This window comes from Hetaerina americana, unplaced genomic scaffold (assembly GCF_022747635.1).
Source record: "Hetaerina americana unplaced genomic scaffold, ioHetAmer1.1.p SCAF_39, whole genome shotgun sequence".
In the NCBI taxonomy this organism is placed as follows: domain Eukaryota; kingdom Metazoa; phylum Arthropoda; class Insecta; order Odonata; family Calopterygidae; genus Hetaerina; species Hetaerina americana.
Window position 1 is genome coordinate 3,483,531 of NW_027286974.1, and position 17,270 is coordinate 3,500,800.

Genomic DNA, 17,270 nt, shown 5'->3' on the forward strand with positions numbered 1-17,270 from the left:
GTGCCCTCAGGGTGGGAAGCCAGTACATTAGCCCCCGCACCACATTTTTGAGGAGTTTTTTAGGATTTGTACCTCGTAGGTATTTTAAGGAGTCCACGACCACAGATATGAAGGTTGCTTATTATGTTGGGGATGAATGAGATGAATGTCACAAGTGACGGTTGTTTAATTATCTGCTTCCACTAAATGTAGATACAACTTAAAAGGTCTCCATCGTCTCATTGTTCCAGATTAGACTATTTCTCTCTTGAAATATACTTATAAATGGCCGTATACTTTCCCGACAGACCTAATATTAAAAGAAGACAGCGTAGAAATAAGAATTATTCACTATTTACTTGTGTTAATCGGGCATTCGAGTGATGAAAATATTATTATTTTTTGAGACAATACATCAAAATTTCTCACATTTTCTCCGGCAAATATACAAGTTTAAATCCATGTTGCATAATCATAAAAGTTTAAACTTAAAAGCTAGGAAATTCGACCATATCAGCTCAAATTTCCCCGAGAACGACACCTCTGTCCCCTGTACTCACCTCGTTTTCCACGGTCAATACCGCATCCTCTTCCTTGATGACCTGTTTGGCACAGGAACCGGTGCCGATGTCCGGGAGAACCTCTTCAACAGTCTGTGAAAGACAAATGGTTTTAGCATCAGTCTCCTCCAAAAATGTATATATTAGCCTAGAGAATGATTTAGTTATGCTAACAACATTATAATATAGATATTATTGGGTAATATGAGATGGTAATAATGTAAATTTTATACATTGTTATCTTGTAAGTGAAATTTGAGATCACTTCTGGGGTAGGAAGGGCTTTTGGGGACGTTATCGCGGAAATAAAGGAACACAGGCACCAAAACTCAAGGCAGACATACACCAAAAGCAACAAGCCATTACCTGATCCGAATAATTGATAACGGACTCCTGGGTCAACTGACGAGGGCTTAAGTTTACGACTCGGTCATCAGTGTCATCTGGTGGCTCTTCTTTGATGTACACCTGAAAGTTAGAAAAGAATCCGAATGAGTAATTCTAACTGCCTTCTGACAAGGTCCAAATGTTTTCTCCGGAACCTTTTAGCAGAATTCTCGACACATATATTTCCAAGTACATCCTTTGCAATGCCTGTCGTGAAGGCATTGATCGTATCTACTTACTATGACCATTTTTTTATGACTGTTCCGTGATCTATGGCTTGTTTAGAAGATATTCAGATGTGCACAAATTAAATTTGGCACTGTTTCTCTGCATCGAATAATGCAACACAACCTGACATCTAACAATACAGTTCCTCTTCTACTCTACTTGATTTTTCAAGAAAATTATTTATGAGTATATTGCAGAAGATAGGAATAGATATGGAAAATAGGCTACTCTTCGCAACATGTACATGTCTCAGACTGCTCAGGTACGAGTGGGGAACGGGGAGTCCGGTTGGGCAGTGTTAGGAAGAGGTGTAAGGCATGGGGTGTATCCCATTATCACCGTTGCTGTTCAACCTGTATGCAGAGGAAATGATCAAAGAGGCATGGGAAGAACTCGAGGTAGGAATGAAAGTGGGCGGGGAATTCATTTAAAATCAGTTAGGTTTGCTGATGACCAAGCCCGATAGTTTGTCAGTCAGCCAATAGAGGGTTGCAAGCATTGCAATGAGTGAATTGGAAATTCAGTGCGACAGGTATAGGATGAAAATCAATATTAATAAAACAAAGGTAATGCGATTAGGCTAGAAAGAAAAAGGCTAAGCTAAACATTAAAATAGGATGGGGCAAATACTATTAGAACAGCTAGAACAGTTTAATACGTATCTCTGGAAGTGTTTTGGACCAACACGGTATCAAAGTAGTAAGGACGTAAGGAGAAGAATTGCGCTATAATGCAAAGAGGCTTTCGTACAAGGAGGATTGAGTTAAGATGAGAGGGACGTTGAGTAAGGATGTTGAAGAAAAAGCCATCTGTGCTTGGCAGATGATCACCGAGCTGTGCATATGGTATGCCAGTTATGTTATAGTTTCTGTTGTCCTTTCATGTTTTTACTGTTTTGTCGTCGAAAATGGAAATTGACAAAATCACGGAACAATGAGTCAAAATCAAAATTGATGAAAATGAGGATATCACGGCAAAACGAAGTGCAGTGGTTAAAAGCTATCAAGCAATGACTCCTGAAATGTACACACAGCTGTTTAAACGGTGATAGTGCTCTTAAGAAGAAGAAAACATCTGTTTTCAAGTGGATTAATAAGTGTCTAGTTAAAGATGACCGAGACAAGACAGATTAAGACGCAAGCCCGGGACGACCTTCAAACAGCACCTGTGTTGAAGTTAACAACATTATCATGTGTGCAATGGTCCCTTTGTACTTCTAATCTAATCGTCATAATAACTGTGATCTGAATGATGATAGCTGAATAGTGAACTGAATTTAGTAAATTATCAACAGTGCCCACACACTGATACTATTTTAATACCGAACAAGATGGCTGGATTCTTCACACCATACACCACAATGCACCATTCGGCAATATTGATTATTGGACAGTATCTGGCAAATAATTCAATCGTTGATCATATTCCTTATACTTAATAGATCTTTGCCCCTTCTTGCGACGTTTTCCTATATATTCCCAATATAAAATGCAATGAAATGTGATATTTGGGGACGTTGTTTATCACTTGGGCACAAGATGATATGTGGAGAAGACACAAATATAATAAAGCAAAGAGAAAACGACGATATTAAACTAAAAAGAGCCTTAAAACTACCTTTGAAGAGGAGGACTTCCAAGGAGGGTGCTATATTAACCCTCTTAGTGCGGCGGGCCGATATATCGGCTTTTGTATCCCTGGCGAAAAGTGCGGTGGGCCGATATCAGCTCTTGCGTAGGCTATTGTTTAAATCGTTGTAACTTATGGTTTTTTCTTCTTAATAATTTATGGTTTTTGTGCTATCGATAGGGTGAATTCCATACAATTATGTAATTAATTTTTTATTAGCAATTTTAAATGCTTTTCAAAAAGTATAATTCTTACAATAATTTTTCGTTCAGTTTTGTACATGTCGGGAAGCTCAGCCTAATTGTCTGCTCGTTTTTATTTCTGAGTGGTCTTTCCACTATGAAAAGCCACTGGAAGGCTAGTAGCTTCGAATTCCTTAATTTAACAACTCTGTTTTATTTGTATTAAGAGTTAACATACCGAAATACATCGATCCTTACCCATCTGATCAGAGTATTTTACGTTAATTCCAACCTGATAAACCCGGGTGGGTCTTATTGGCCTGGGAATAGGACAAGTACACTTGAGAGCGATGAGGGAATGGGCTCTCATAAATCGAATCAGTCATTTCAACACGAATGGTTGCGTACGCAATGATCGGAAGGGAATTACATGCGCTCACCTTGTTCATCTTCATCTTGATGCTGAGGAGCATGGCCTTGCCCTCTTCGCTTGCGCGTTTAAACTTGCGGAATTCGAGCAAGTGGCCATGGCACTGCGCACAGACGTACTTGGGTAAATCATCTCCCGGAAACACCTGGAAGGGAAGCGTTTGAACTTGGTCGTTTAAGGGAGAAGAGTACAAAAGGAATGCTCAATGTAACGATTCCATCGCCTTCGTTTCAAGTGCTAATGCCCCTTACAAGGTCCATTCCTAAAGTAATGCAATTATATAATATTTTTAGATAATTTAATGAAAATATTTGCAGAAACTCTTAAAATTCTTCAAAGTACTCTTTCCTTTGGCTTGTAACACACTACAGGGTCACACCCAAAAGTGGTAGGACTGATTTTCTCTGGCGCGAACGGAGCGGTGGAGGGGGGTCTGCCTGGCAGGGTAAGGTGGAGGGGGCTCTTAGCAACAGACCGACACCAACCTCAGTCGCCTGCAGGCTGTCGTTGAGTGAGGACACCGTTTTTAGTGAAGCAAGTTTTTTGTCCGCGTCGCAAAAACAAAATGAATCAGAATTTAGAGCAACGTTATTCCATGAAGTTTTGTGCGAAACTCGGGAAGACGGACACTGAGACCCTCGATATGATCAAGCAGGCTTATGGGGACACTGCCTTAAGCCGTTCCACAGTATTTGAGTGGCACAAGTTGTTTAAAGAGGGTAGGGAGCTCGTTGAAGACGACCATCGCTCCGGACGGCAAGAACCGACACGAATGTGGACAGAGTGAGGACACTGCTGAACACAGACCGACGCTTAACCAGTTGGGTCTGTCTACATCCAACGTCCAACGCATTATTTCACAGGATTTGGCCATGCGCAAGGTGTGCGCCAAGATGGTGCCTAAAATTCTACCATGGCGAGCTTGTCGTCAGACAGCTCCTGGCCAAACACAGCGTTGCCACGTTGCCGCACCCGCCCTATTCTCCCGATCTGGCACCACCGGACTTCTTCCCTCAGATGAAAAGACAGCTCAAGGGACGACATTTTGACTCAATAAAGGCCGTTCAAGAGGCTTCGACGAGGGTCATCGACGGCATCCCCGAAGAAAATTCCCAGCGGGCATACAGGGAATGGGAGCAACGTTATACTAAGTGTGTAGCAACTCAAGGAGCATACTTTGAAGATTATTAAGTCGATGTAAGTATATCGTCAATAAAATTCTTGTAAAAACAATCAGTCCTACCACTTTTGGGTGCGACCCCGTATTTCCAGTTAATCTGCCATGACTGGTACATGCCCTGGAAGATGTCTTCATGGACCTCTCTCTCGCAAGGTCTTCTGGTCACAGAACTGATTTAATCTCTTCTGGATGGACAATTAAACTGGTTCCTTTTTGGGGCTGCCTTTAATCCGAGGGAACAAAAAGAAGTCTCTGCTGGGATATCTTTTCTCGTCCCGATGACCCTTTTTCGGAGTCTTTCCAACACATCCACGTAGTCGGCAGCTTAACTATCTGTCAAATTGAGGAATAAACTCCTTGATGGACCAATCCCGTCCACTCTCAAAGAAAAAGACAATGAGCACTTGTTTTCTAAATTTTGATTTGCTCATTCTTGCCTTTTCAGGATCGGGGGGGACTGGTCGGTGTCACAAAAGACCAACCGAGAGGAAATTCTTCAAAATGAACTTTTGCAATGTATTGAAAATGAACCTGATTATATGGACGACGTCATCACTGGTGATGGAAACCTTTATTTTTGAATACGACCCAGAAACAAATCGCCTAAACCCAAAAAGGCAAGAATGAGCAAATCGAAAGTTAGAAAACAAATGCTCATTGTCTTTTTCTTTGAGAGTGGACGGAATTGGTCCATCAAGGAGTTCATTCCTCAATACGACAGACTGTTAACAACGCTGCCTCCTAGGTGGATGTGCCTTGAAAGACTCCGGAAAAGGGTCATCAGGATGAGAGAAGACATCTCTGCTACCACGGGCAACTCCATCACGACAAAGCACTACGAATCAGCAAGTTCCTGGCCAAACAACACCAGGTCAGGCCAACAGTACCCCTCCCATTCCCCCTATCTATATAGTCCTGATGCCGCCAGAAGAGATCCAATCAGTTCTGGGACTAGAAGACCTTTATCGAGTGAATTCCCCAAAGACGCCTTCCAGGGCACGTACCGGTAATGGCAGAGTTGCTGCAAAAAATGTGCAAGAAACCAAAGGTAAGAGTACTTTGAAGAAATTTAAGAGTTTGTGCAAATATTTTCAATAAATTAATTTAAAAAAAATTAATTGCATTACTTCTGGAACGCACCCTGTATTATAAATAGTCTCCCTTGCAGTATGGAGTAGGTTACTACAGATTTTTAAGGCAAATTTATCCATCTGGTCGAAGGTTTTGGACAATCTGCATTGGGTAATGTCTAAGGTATTTCCTCACCTTGTATTGTGGCTATGTACATAGCCTCATTACACAAAGTTATTTAGATTATGTATCACATGAATGAAACACTGGTTAATGCACGTGTTGTACAGAACGTCATCACACGCAGCCCGACAAATAGTAGACAACAGTGATCACAATGGCCAGAGATGATAATTTATAATCCTAACTGCTTTATTTATCTCGATAGAGTTTCAGAGTTGAAATTTTCAGAGTTTTCCTGAGAACTGTTCGTAAATTTGGCTTGCAAAGCACGTGCAAACTCACGATCTGTCTAAAATAAGCTCATTTCTGTATCTTAGTCCATTATTCAACGAATTATGGTCAGTTGATCGATGCGATGTAAATAGATTTCCGAAATGATTTTGATTAACTAGATCACGATGCGTTAACGGCCGTTTTAATAAAATTTGGATCTTCCCGATGGCCCGGTTCGCTAAATTAAATCGAAATTAGGTGAAAGATCACAGTATGCAAAATTCAAAGGTTGAAAATCTGATTGGTGATAATTTATACCCAGAATACAGTAATGGCCCATTATTATTTCACCTATTTATTTAAGATTGATTTTATCTTCTATTAAGTCCAGCACGTTTCTTGAACTTTCTATTTTTAAATGATATGAACGATGTATTTGTTTATAATTAAAATCATTTGTTCTTAAACGTAGAAAAAAATGCTATCTGTCGTATATTTACGTCAACATTTTAAGTGATTATTGTTATAGCTTGGGTGGAACGTAACTAAAAGGGACTTAAAGTTAAAGAATTGGCGCTAAAATTTGATGATTACTTAAGTTTCAAAATGCATATTGAGCAAATCTCTGCGCACAAATTGCTAGGGTATTCTAATTAGGTGTGCCAAAAACAAGAGCTATAATTTAATTCTACAATACCTCGGCACGGAGTACACTTGCGAACGATTCAGTAATTTAGAGCTTATTAAATTTTAAGTACACGTAAAAATAAAACTGAAATCGCTCAGAATAAATTTCTTCACTTATTTAAAAACGGTTTTTAATAGCGGTAATAATCACACAACCTAAAAGGACAAATTTAGCATAAATAACCTTACATTTTGGGAAATCCCTACGGAATTAAATGCAGAAACCACATGTTATTCCACAATATTAACAGCATCAACGATGTCCTACTACTAAACCTAGTATTACTATCATTGCTCCAACTTCTTAATACGGGATTAGTTAAATATTCTTTATTTCAAATGTAACCTCCTAATTATTGTTGCGGTTCCGTACGACTGACGATGTGTATAGAATGTAACGAATTTGAGATCCCTCATAAAGAGTGCGGTAATCCTTAAAAATACTAATAATGTTTACGACACATTCATTGCTAACCTCGATAATTCATTTTTATTCAAAATATTTCATTTTGCCTTGAGTCCGACTTCAGTCCGTCTAAAAGAATATAGATTGTTCTCTGCTCTTTCATATTAATCCTTATTTCAATTGAAATATTAAGAACTTTCCTTGTATTTGTTCTTATTTTCTATCTTAATTTCTTAATTGGCATGTCATCATCTGCATTCACTCATTCGGTATACGGTTACTATGCGACTCCGTGGAAACTTGTAAACAAACAAATGAATAAATAAAAATAAATTATTGTATAAGATTCAAATTAAAAAGTAATATAAATATATACAATTTCGGGACATTTCGCCTTTTCTGTGGCGTGTCTTCGCGGGCGGGTCACAACGGCATATAAAAAATAAATATCTCTATTGTCAGCACAAATTATACGAATAGAAACACATTTAATATTATACTAGCACAACTAATTCGAAATTAATCAATCACATCCATCTAAAAATAAGGCATTTAGACAGCTCCGCCAAAGATTATAACTGGAAAAATTGAAAATTTACCATCTTATCTTCACAATTCGCATTTTAACTTCGTAGAGCAAACGACATTCTTCCAAAAAATAAAAAAAATATATATATCAAAGACGTACAGATTGAAATTTCATCAACAACAAAACCGTTCGAAACCATTCAAAATCATAGAGGAAAACTGCAAATTACGTCAAACTGCCCTGAAATCTTCAAATTACCCTCCGAATACATCAACCAAGACAAAGCCCAAGTAAATTACGAAGCATTCATCAAATTTACGAACCATTGAGTTCGATATCATAATTTACACTTACATAACTACAGGACGAGAATATTGCACTATCATACTTACATCTAATCGGCATAAATCGTTGATAATCTCATACAACCGAAGTTCTGATTCACATTGGTCGTAAATATTCTTGAAAGAATGGCTTTCGTTCACGCAAATCCTACACAAATGTTCTATGTTCTCCGTAACCATTATGACATTAAATCTACACCGATTAAATTCAGAAATGTAACCGATAGCGATCAAATTTGAGACTTTACAAGTTCATCAGAATCAAAGATCCAACACCACAATTGTTTATTACTCAACTTTATTGACATTAGCAACAAAGAGGTCCTCCATGTGTTATTGGCTTTAGACTTTCTGCGCCATCTCACGGTATCAATCTGAAGACTAAATGTAAACATATATATATATATATATATATATATAAATATATATATATATATATATATATATATATATGGCGGACATTCAAACATTAGACAACGTCCCCAAAAGCACTTTTTTCCACAGAAATGCACTCCAATTTCACTTAAAAGGTAAAAATTTATAAAATTTACAATACTAATATCTCATATTACGCATTAATATCTTATTATACCGTTTTTTGCATTACTAAATCATTCTGTAGGCTTAAATGTATGAAACCAAATTGGTCAATGATTCGTTTCAATTTAATCTTTCGTTTATCTTGTAATTAATCGGTAGCCAAGGGTATTTCTCCGGAAAAAACGAAAGAAGACCTTTTTACACATCAAATTCCCTTAATTTCTCGCGAATAATAAGGATTTTGATTAATTTATATCTCTCCATAACTTCATGTAACTTATTTCAACACATTCTATCAATCAACGTACAAATTATGCACAGAAATTGATTAAATATAGTTTACATTAAAAAGTTTTTATTATATTTACTTTTGGTCGACCATTCATCGAATATTTGTCGTTTTTAAAACCATCATAAATCTATTTATAGCACAAGGTTACATCAGTGGCTCTTCAATAAAACATTACAAAAGAGATTGACATCTACATCTAGATAAAACCCCGCAAGCCACCGCAAGGGCGTATGGCGGGGGGTGTTAGGTCAACACACATAAAAAGGAACAACACCACATACAAAATCAACACATATATGCAAAACTATACCAACCGTGGAGTTTACATTCGTACAAGCATCCTTTCATTTTACACGCATGCAATTACATGTACTACCATCTAACAAATAATTGCACCTAAGATTACAGTAAAAAATTTATTCAATAACGTGGAAAAATAGAATTGGAAATGTTAGAAGGTGTAATTCCACTAGTACATGGACATGCAACATACTACAGTGGTCTCCTCACCTAAGGACACAGGTAGGGAATGTGACCTAATGCTGCAGGTAGCGGGAGGGTCCTCCCACGGAGAGAAACAAGGGATGGAAGGGGAAAGTTAAAAAGATGAAAGGCAGAACAAACAATACTGCAAAGAGCACTACATGAACACAGTAATCAACCCGAAGGTCGGTTTAGTAGGTGATGGTAGAGATTACCCAGTACTAAGCCCTATTTACGGCGTGTGAAAATTCACACATCAGGGTAGGGGGGCCAGTTCCTTTCCCTGTGCCGGTTATGGTTCCCCAGGAAGACCTGGTACCCGAAAAATCACTTTAGCTTGGGTGGAGCTGCAGGTGCCCAGAGTGCCTTGCCCGGGAAACGAACCCGGGACCCTCTGGTCAGCAGTCCGACGCTCTACCCACTGGACTAGCGCGACCCACATATAAGTACATATATGTATATATATATATATATATATATATATATATATATATATATATATATATATATATATATATACACATATATATACATACATATATATATATATTAACATATATATATATATATATATATATATATATATATATATATATATATATATATATATATACATTCCAACACGAAATCCCGCCAAACGGCGAATAAATACTCATATATACAGAAACAGATATAAGGAAAAGGGATAGGAACACATATAAAGGACGAACACAATAGAGGTGGGGAAGGCGGAATCGAACGGATCACAAGAGTAAAAATATTTCCTCAACCGGGACTCGAACACCGGATCTTTCCACTTGCCGGGCGGATGCTCTTAACCTTTTTTACTCTTGTGATCCGTTCGATTCCGCCTTCCCCACCTCTATTGTGTTCGTCCTTTATATGTGTTCCTATCCCTTTTCCTTATATCTATTTCTGTATATATGAGTATTTATTCGCCGTTTGGCGGGATTTCGTGTTTGAATGTGTATTTGGCCAATGTGGCTCATCTCTTTCTTCTGGCTATGCGTGCCACGAAACGCACTGTTCCTTTCCTGTATGATGTTGTATGAATTCTAACCCACTGTCCTTTCCTTTCCTTGTGTATTGTCTATTTCTCCTTTGGTGGGTGAAACTGCCCCCTGACGCCATCTCTTGGCTGAAAGAATCGGGGCGCTTGGCGACATATTAGACCCACGGATCTCAGGGTAAATTGACTATCCTCGATAGCTCAATTGGTTAAAAGCATCCGCCCGGCAAGTGGAAAGATCCGGTGTTCGAGTCCCGGTTGAGAAAATATTTTTACTCTTGTGATCCGTTCGATTCCGCCTTCCCCACCTCTATTGTGTTCGTCCTTTATATGTGTTCCTATCCCTTTTCCTTATATCTGTTTCTGTATATATGAGTATATATATATATATATATATATATATATATATATATATATATATATATATATACACACACATATATATACATACATATATATATATATTAACATATATATATATATATATATATGTAGAGTAGGAGTCTCTCTTGAAGAAGGCCCCTGAGAGGGCCGAAAGCTCGAACAATTTACCGTGTAAGTGTTCTTTTATATGTGTCTATTCTTTTCTATTTGTGTTATGTTGTGTCAGCCCATTATTGTGCCGCTCGTATGAGTTTTTCCGGACAATCGTTATATATATATATATATATATATATACACACATATATATATATATATATTAACATATATATATATATATATACATATATATACATACATATATATATATATTAACATATATATATATATATATATACATGATCCAAGCGAGCAATGTATATGTTTGGAGTGCGATTAATTTACGAGACCTCAGCACTGAATTTTTATGTGGATCTGAATTTCTTTAGTAATTTAAACCATAAGCATTGAATCATCTTCCTTCTAATCATTCCTAAACCCAACTCCAGAAGCATTTCACTGACGCTTTTCGGGTTTAATCGTAAGACTGTTTAACGAAACGGGCTGCATTGTACCTTCTCAATTTCCCGAATGAGACCTTTTTCCACCAAATTCCATACGCTAGAAGAATATTTTAAATTCACCGTCGCAGGTTTCAAAACAATTTGCTATCAGCAAATCTACAAAAAACGGTATGCATGCAATTTGGCAAAAATCCATCACTGTTTGCTTAAACTCTATGATAATGACTTTCTAAATTTTGCTTATAGAGTTAATTTATTGGACGCTCAGACTATATCATTCGTAAAATGGTCCTTTGTATGAAATACGGTCTTGAATACGTTAAGTAGATTGCTTCAGCCTAGCTAACATTTGGGTGGGCAATAATGCTTAATTCATTATGGAAAATGGTACAACCATATTAAATGCCATGAAATATAAATATTACTCAATACATAAACATAAGTTCTTCAAAGTGATCAAGATAGAGATCACAAAAGAATCCACCAAAATGATTAAAGTTAGCAATCAAGTAACCAAATACATATACTATTCTTGGAACTCTGGAAGATAGAGTCCAATTTCAACTGAGTAGGGAGATAGTTATAGAGTCATATGTTCACATTATGAAATGAGTTGTAAATTGATTACAATCTACAGGATGCAGTAGTATTTAGAATCGCTTTACCTCTTGTGGTGTAGTCATGGATGTTAGATCTTAGTTGAGAAGTTTCTACATTAACTTTAAAATGAATCAGAGCCTTGAAGATGATGAAAACAGGCATCCAAGGAATAACGTGGTGGTATACTATTAGCAAGAGAGAGGGAATAGCTCTCTTTTGAAGTAGCAGCAATTGTATGACATGTCCAGGGGAATGACCACATAATAACTCAACACTAATCATTCAAATGAAATGAGAAAGAAGGCATGGTAAAGTATTAAATGATACTCATTTCAAATGAGAAAGTTTAGCTTCCTAAACATATAATATAAACAGCTCCACTCAGTTCATTACAGATCTGACTGTTGTGGGTCTCCCAGTTAAGTTTCGTATCAATATAATTCCTAGTATTTTAGCAGTTTCAATATCAGTTATATTCAATGTAAGACCGCATGCAATATGTTGAGTTTTGTTGGTAGTTGAATGTAAATGATTGATATAAAACCATTCCTTATCCTGTCTTTGGATAGAGCTAGATCGTACCTCTGAATCTCTTCTAGATGTTAATAGGTTAATGTTCCAATAGGGCTAGAGATTTGGGGTCTTCAAACTCCCTACAACTCTCAGTCCCAATGTATATTACGGCTGTGGTATTGTGTGGTCCAGTCTGTGGTTCTATTTCTACTTTGCTTGCTCTGCCAACTGTCATACAACGCAATGTAATTTGAAAATCACGAAGCAAGGTCTGTCGAAGTGAAACGTTCTGTGATTAAAGGGGTTTTTAACCTCATAACGTGGTTCTCAGTACGAGATACGTCTCAGTTGGCTGGCCTAATCCGCGGATTGACATAAGCCGTACGCCCCACTTTGCTCCCTTGGTTTTGAATATTTTTCTGCTGTGCCATCTAATTTTTTAAATATCTCTGGTTGCCCTTGGGCTCTTAGATAATGAGTGTTCCTAATTGTTCTGTTTCGGCCACATAAAAAGCCCCTCTATAAGGAATATTAATCTATCAAGTCCATGTTTATGAGATAAGCAAGTTCTTTGCATTAATGCTTTGTCCTCAGGTTCTGTTTGCCTTAATTGCTTGATATGATCTCCATATCTAAATTCTCTGGAACCGTTCAGGCCTCGCCACCTTCTATAGTCTCAGTTGTTAGATTTCTTTCTTGTGGAAGAGAAGTAAAGAAGCCTTGTATATAACCCCCGTAATGGTTTCCAGGAGGGATAAGATGCTTCTTCTGAGTGAAGATAACATAGAGAATTAAGTAGAACACCTGGACTGATACAGAGAAGTGAGTGTTGGATGAGCGATAGCTCAAGTTCAATTGAGAGAGTTTCAGTTGAGAGGCACTTCAATTAAAAGATACGACTGACCAGGAAGAAGTCCAGGCCTCAAAGAAGATGTCAGGTGTTCTCTGCACGAGGTAAAAAGGAGGTAAACAGTGTTACTGGTGCCCCCACTGCAATGCAGACCTATATTTGGATTACAATTGTTCCCAATTATATCACAGAAAACTGTACTTTTAGAATGGAGGATCAAAACTTAAAATTTTGAATGAAGAAGTGAAAATAAGAAATATTACATTCGTGAAATTTTTACTGAATAGAATAAGCGATTTAACAAAAGTTAATTTTTTTTAAATTTTAGACTAAATATTTAAAGAGATATAAATTATTTGTGCCATTGTTGCAACAGGGAGAGATTTTAGAAAAATTAAATACAGCAAGTGTGGTCTTAAAATGAGTAAAATCAATTTTGGTCAACTCTGTCATCAATCAGGTTTTGCTGCTTCAGACTTGGGTGACACAGTGCTATTGAAATTCTTGCTAAACTTCAGCAGGCCTACGGAGATAGTGTTTTGACTGAAGAACCCAGGCTTTGTCGGTGGTTTATGGCATTTTCGGAAGGAAGGAGAGTCGATTGAAGATGAACCATGAAGCAGAAGGCCTTCATCTTCAAGAAACGATGAAAATGACGATAGAATCCAGGATCTTGTGCGTTTAGATCGTCGGTTGACAGTCAGAATGATTGGGGAAGAGTTGAATTTGACTCACGTTACCACTGTTCATCAGATTTGGACCAAATGAATTAAGGATGAGATAAAATCTGTGCAGAAATGGTACCAAAAAACCTTTCTCAAGACCCCTAAGGACCAGTAGCAGTTTTAGGCCAGACTAAAACATTCCATTTGGCTCTCAAGCTTCCTTATACATCTAACTTGACTCCTTGTGACTTTGTTCTCTTCCCCAAAGTGGAGAAATCATCCCAAGGGAACTCGTTTTGGTGGGACAGTCGAAGAAAACATTCAAACAGCTGTAAGGGACAGCATACAGCTGTAAGGGACGACCAGCTGAAGTCTAAAAAGAGACGTTTCAGGCGTGATATGGTGGAATATCATGATTAATTAAAAATAGCAATTTTCCACAAAAATAAAATTTAATGCGACCGGTTTCAATGTTACTACATCATCATCACCTGATGATGATGTAGTAACATTGAAACCGGTCGCATTAAATTTTATTTTTGTGGAAAATTGCTATTTTTAATTAAACAGCTGAAGTCTATTCCAGTACCCTAAGTCCAGCACAGATATGAGGAGTGGAAGAGAACAGTCCCCAGTGCTGTGTGTGGCTTCAGAAGGAAGAGTTATTTTGAGATTGACAATATATAAAATTGCAATTCTATTTTAATGGAAACTTTTAAAAAAAATCAGTCTCATTACATAATTAACAGCCCTCGTAATTTAAGAACAGCACAAGACAATCAATGTATTTGCAGTTTCTTCAAGTTCCCTGCCCTACATCTTAAGTTCTTGTACAGTTCATTGTTTGTTTAAATCTTTTGTTCTTCATGACTTCTCTCCTTCTCTGATGTTCCAATTGATCTTCTTATAAACTCAATCTTCTTAGTCGATTAACATCTTCAATGTTTTCCTTTTATTACACTTGATTCCGAGTTTTAATTCACCTTCCCTCATATTCTCATGGTGGAAAAAATGGAATCCCTGTTCTGTTTTTGAATGAACTGAGGCCAAGTTAAGTTTATTAGAAGATTAATTGCTCATGTAATGGAAGAATTTAATATATTATGAGTTAAACCGAAACCTTATGGGCACGAGTTATGTCTAGAAACTATCCTGCTTAGTTCAATAGCTTCAGCCTCAACTTTGTGGAAGTTCATTTTAATAAATGAAAAAGAAACACTTTGTTCCAATCCACCACTTTATTACAGGTACGACTAGTTTCGACGCTACGGCATCATCCTCAGGTACCGATAATGACGCCGTAGCGTCGAAACTAGTCGTACCTGTAATAAAGTGGTGGATTGGAACAAAGTGTTTCTTTTTCATTTATTAACTATCCTGCTATTCATACACATATTTTTAGAGGAGTATATTAGCCTTCCATAGAAAAATAATGATATTAAGGAGGTCTTTTAAGACGTCTTCTTACTCATAGAAGTACGAATACTCCCCTTTGGGATTTCACACACTTCTCAACAACACAAAATGACCATCAAAGCCTTTTCTTCCAATTTATTGGAATGGTGGTCATCAGAGTTGCCTCATTACAGTCCCATATTAATTATTATCTCAATTTCCAACGTCAATAGTGTCGTAAGGCAGATGCACCTGTGGACTTGATTCAAACTGCAGTCTGTCCCAAAAGTACTACGACTGAGTCAATGCAAATAACAATTTTAACGTCAAAATTGAGACATACACACATAAAGTGTCCAAGGAGCAAACAATAGGAAATGTTTGTTTATTTTCAGTGCTAGCTTAGATATCATTAAATGTTTTTATCATTCAAATTTTCAACCGTGATTAAAATACAGCATTATGTTCACGGGTGGCTCAAGCCAATTGTTAAAAGATTTTTTAATGTTCAGAAACAGGTCAGAACAGCTTACGAGCTTAAACTTACCTTTCAGACACTCCAGAACTGCAACTTATGCCACTAGCTACTCCATATGTATATAATCTTATCTTATTCGTTAAGAATAACATGCATATGAGGTCTGTCTAACATACAGGGTGGCACCCAAAAGTGGTAGGACTGATTTTCTGTGGCGCGAACGGAGCAGTGGAGGGGGGTCTGCCTGGCAGGGTAAGGTGGAGGGAGCTCTTAGCGACAGACCGACACCAACCTCAGTCGCCTGCGGGCTGTCGTTGAGTGAGGACACCGTTTTTAGTGAAGCAAGTTTTTGGTCCACAGTGAAAAACAAAATGAATCTGAATTTAGAGCAACGTTATTCCGTGAAGTTTTGTGTGAAACTCGGGAAGACGGCAACTGAGACCCTCGATATGATCAAGCAGGCTTATGGGGACACTGCCTTAAGCCGTTCCACAGTATTTGAGTGGCACGAGTTGTTTAAAGAGGGTAGGGAGCTCGTTGAAGACGACCATCGCTCCGGACGGCAAGAACCGACACGAATGTGGACAGAGTGAGGACACTGCTGAACACAGACAGACCGACGCTTAACCAGTGAAGAAATTGCAGACCAGTTGGGTCTGTCTGTGTCCAACGTCCAACGCATTAATTCACAGGATTTGGCCATGCGCAAGGTGTGCGCCAAGATGATACCGAAAATTCTGCCATGGCGTGCTCGTCGTCAGACAGCTCCTGGCCAAATACGGCGTTGCCACGTTGCCGCACCCGCCCTATTCTCCCGATCTGGCACCACCGGACTTCTTCTTCTTCCCCGTGATGAAAAGACAGCTCTAGGGACGACGTTTTGACTCGATAAAGGCCGTTCAAGGGGCTTCGACGAGGGTCATCAACGGCATCCCCAAAGAAAACTTCCAGCGGGCGTACGGGGAATGGGAGCAACGTTATACTAAGTGTGTAGCAGCTCAAGGAGCATACTTTGAAGATTATTAAGTCGATGTAAGTATATCGTCAATAAAATTCTTGTAAAAAAATCAGTCCTACCACTTTTGGGTGCAACCCTGTATATGCGAACTGAGGCCATATCAAAACTTGATACTGCAAAATTTAGTTTAAATCAATGGTTTCGTAGTGCCTTTCTTTCTTCAAAGTACTCTCTCTCCATTCGTAGTATGGCTATGCCTTCTTCTTATATACTCCATCTTATTCTTGTCCATTCCACTGTTTAGCAGAGCACCCTCCTTTGGAAGTAGTCCTTCGATGGCAGTTTGGCTGAGGTTTTGGGTTTCTCGTCATCGTTTCTTTGACAAATTCCAAAGAAACTGCATTGGAGATGCCGCAACAGTAACTTTTTAATGGAGTCATCCGCTAATGTGCATTTCAATGCAACAATTAACATCTTGTTCCTTTAAAAAAGCCCCAAAATTTCAGAGTTTAAGAGGACACCTTGGTAGCTTAAG

At 38.0% G+C, this 17,270-nt stretch overlaps 1 protein-coding gene across 2 annotated transcripts in view; it reads right to left on the reverse strand.

The window, feature by feature from the left end:
* The window catches only part of LOC139691705 (uncharacterized), a 42,847-nt gene that overhangs the window by 14,854 nt on the left and 10,723 nt on the right, over positions 1–17,270 (reverse strand). The window contains exons 1-4 of one of the 2 annotated variants that reach the window (XM_071589553.1): positions 8,057–8,295; positions 3,406–3,540; positions 906–1,007; positions 540–632 (exon numbers count right to left, since the gene is read on the reverse strand). In XM_071589553.1, the coding sequence (XP_071445654.1) occupies positions 540–632; positions 906–1,007; positions 3,406–3,540; positions 8,057–8,188 (462 nt within the window). In that variant the 5' untranslated portion in view covers positions 8,189–8,295. Of the gene's footprint in view, positions 1–539; positions 633–905; positions 1,008–3,405; positions 3,541–8,056; positions 8,296–17,270 lie in introns of those variants that run through there. The other variant, XM_071589554.1, reaches the window with a different exon arrangement.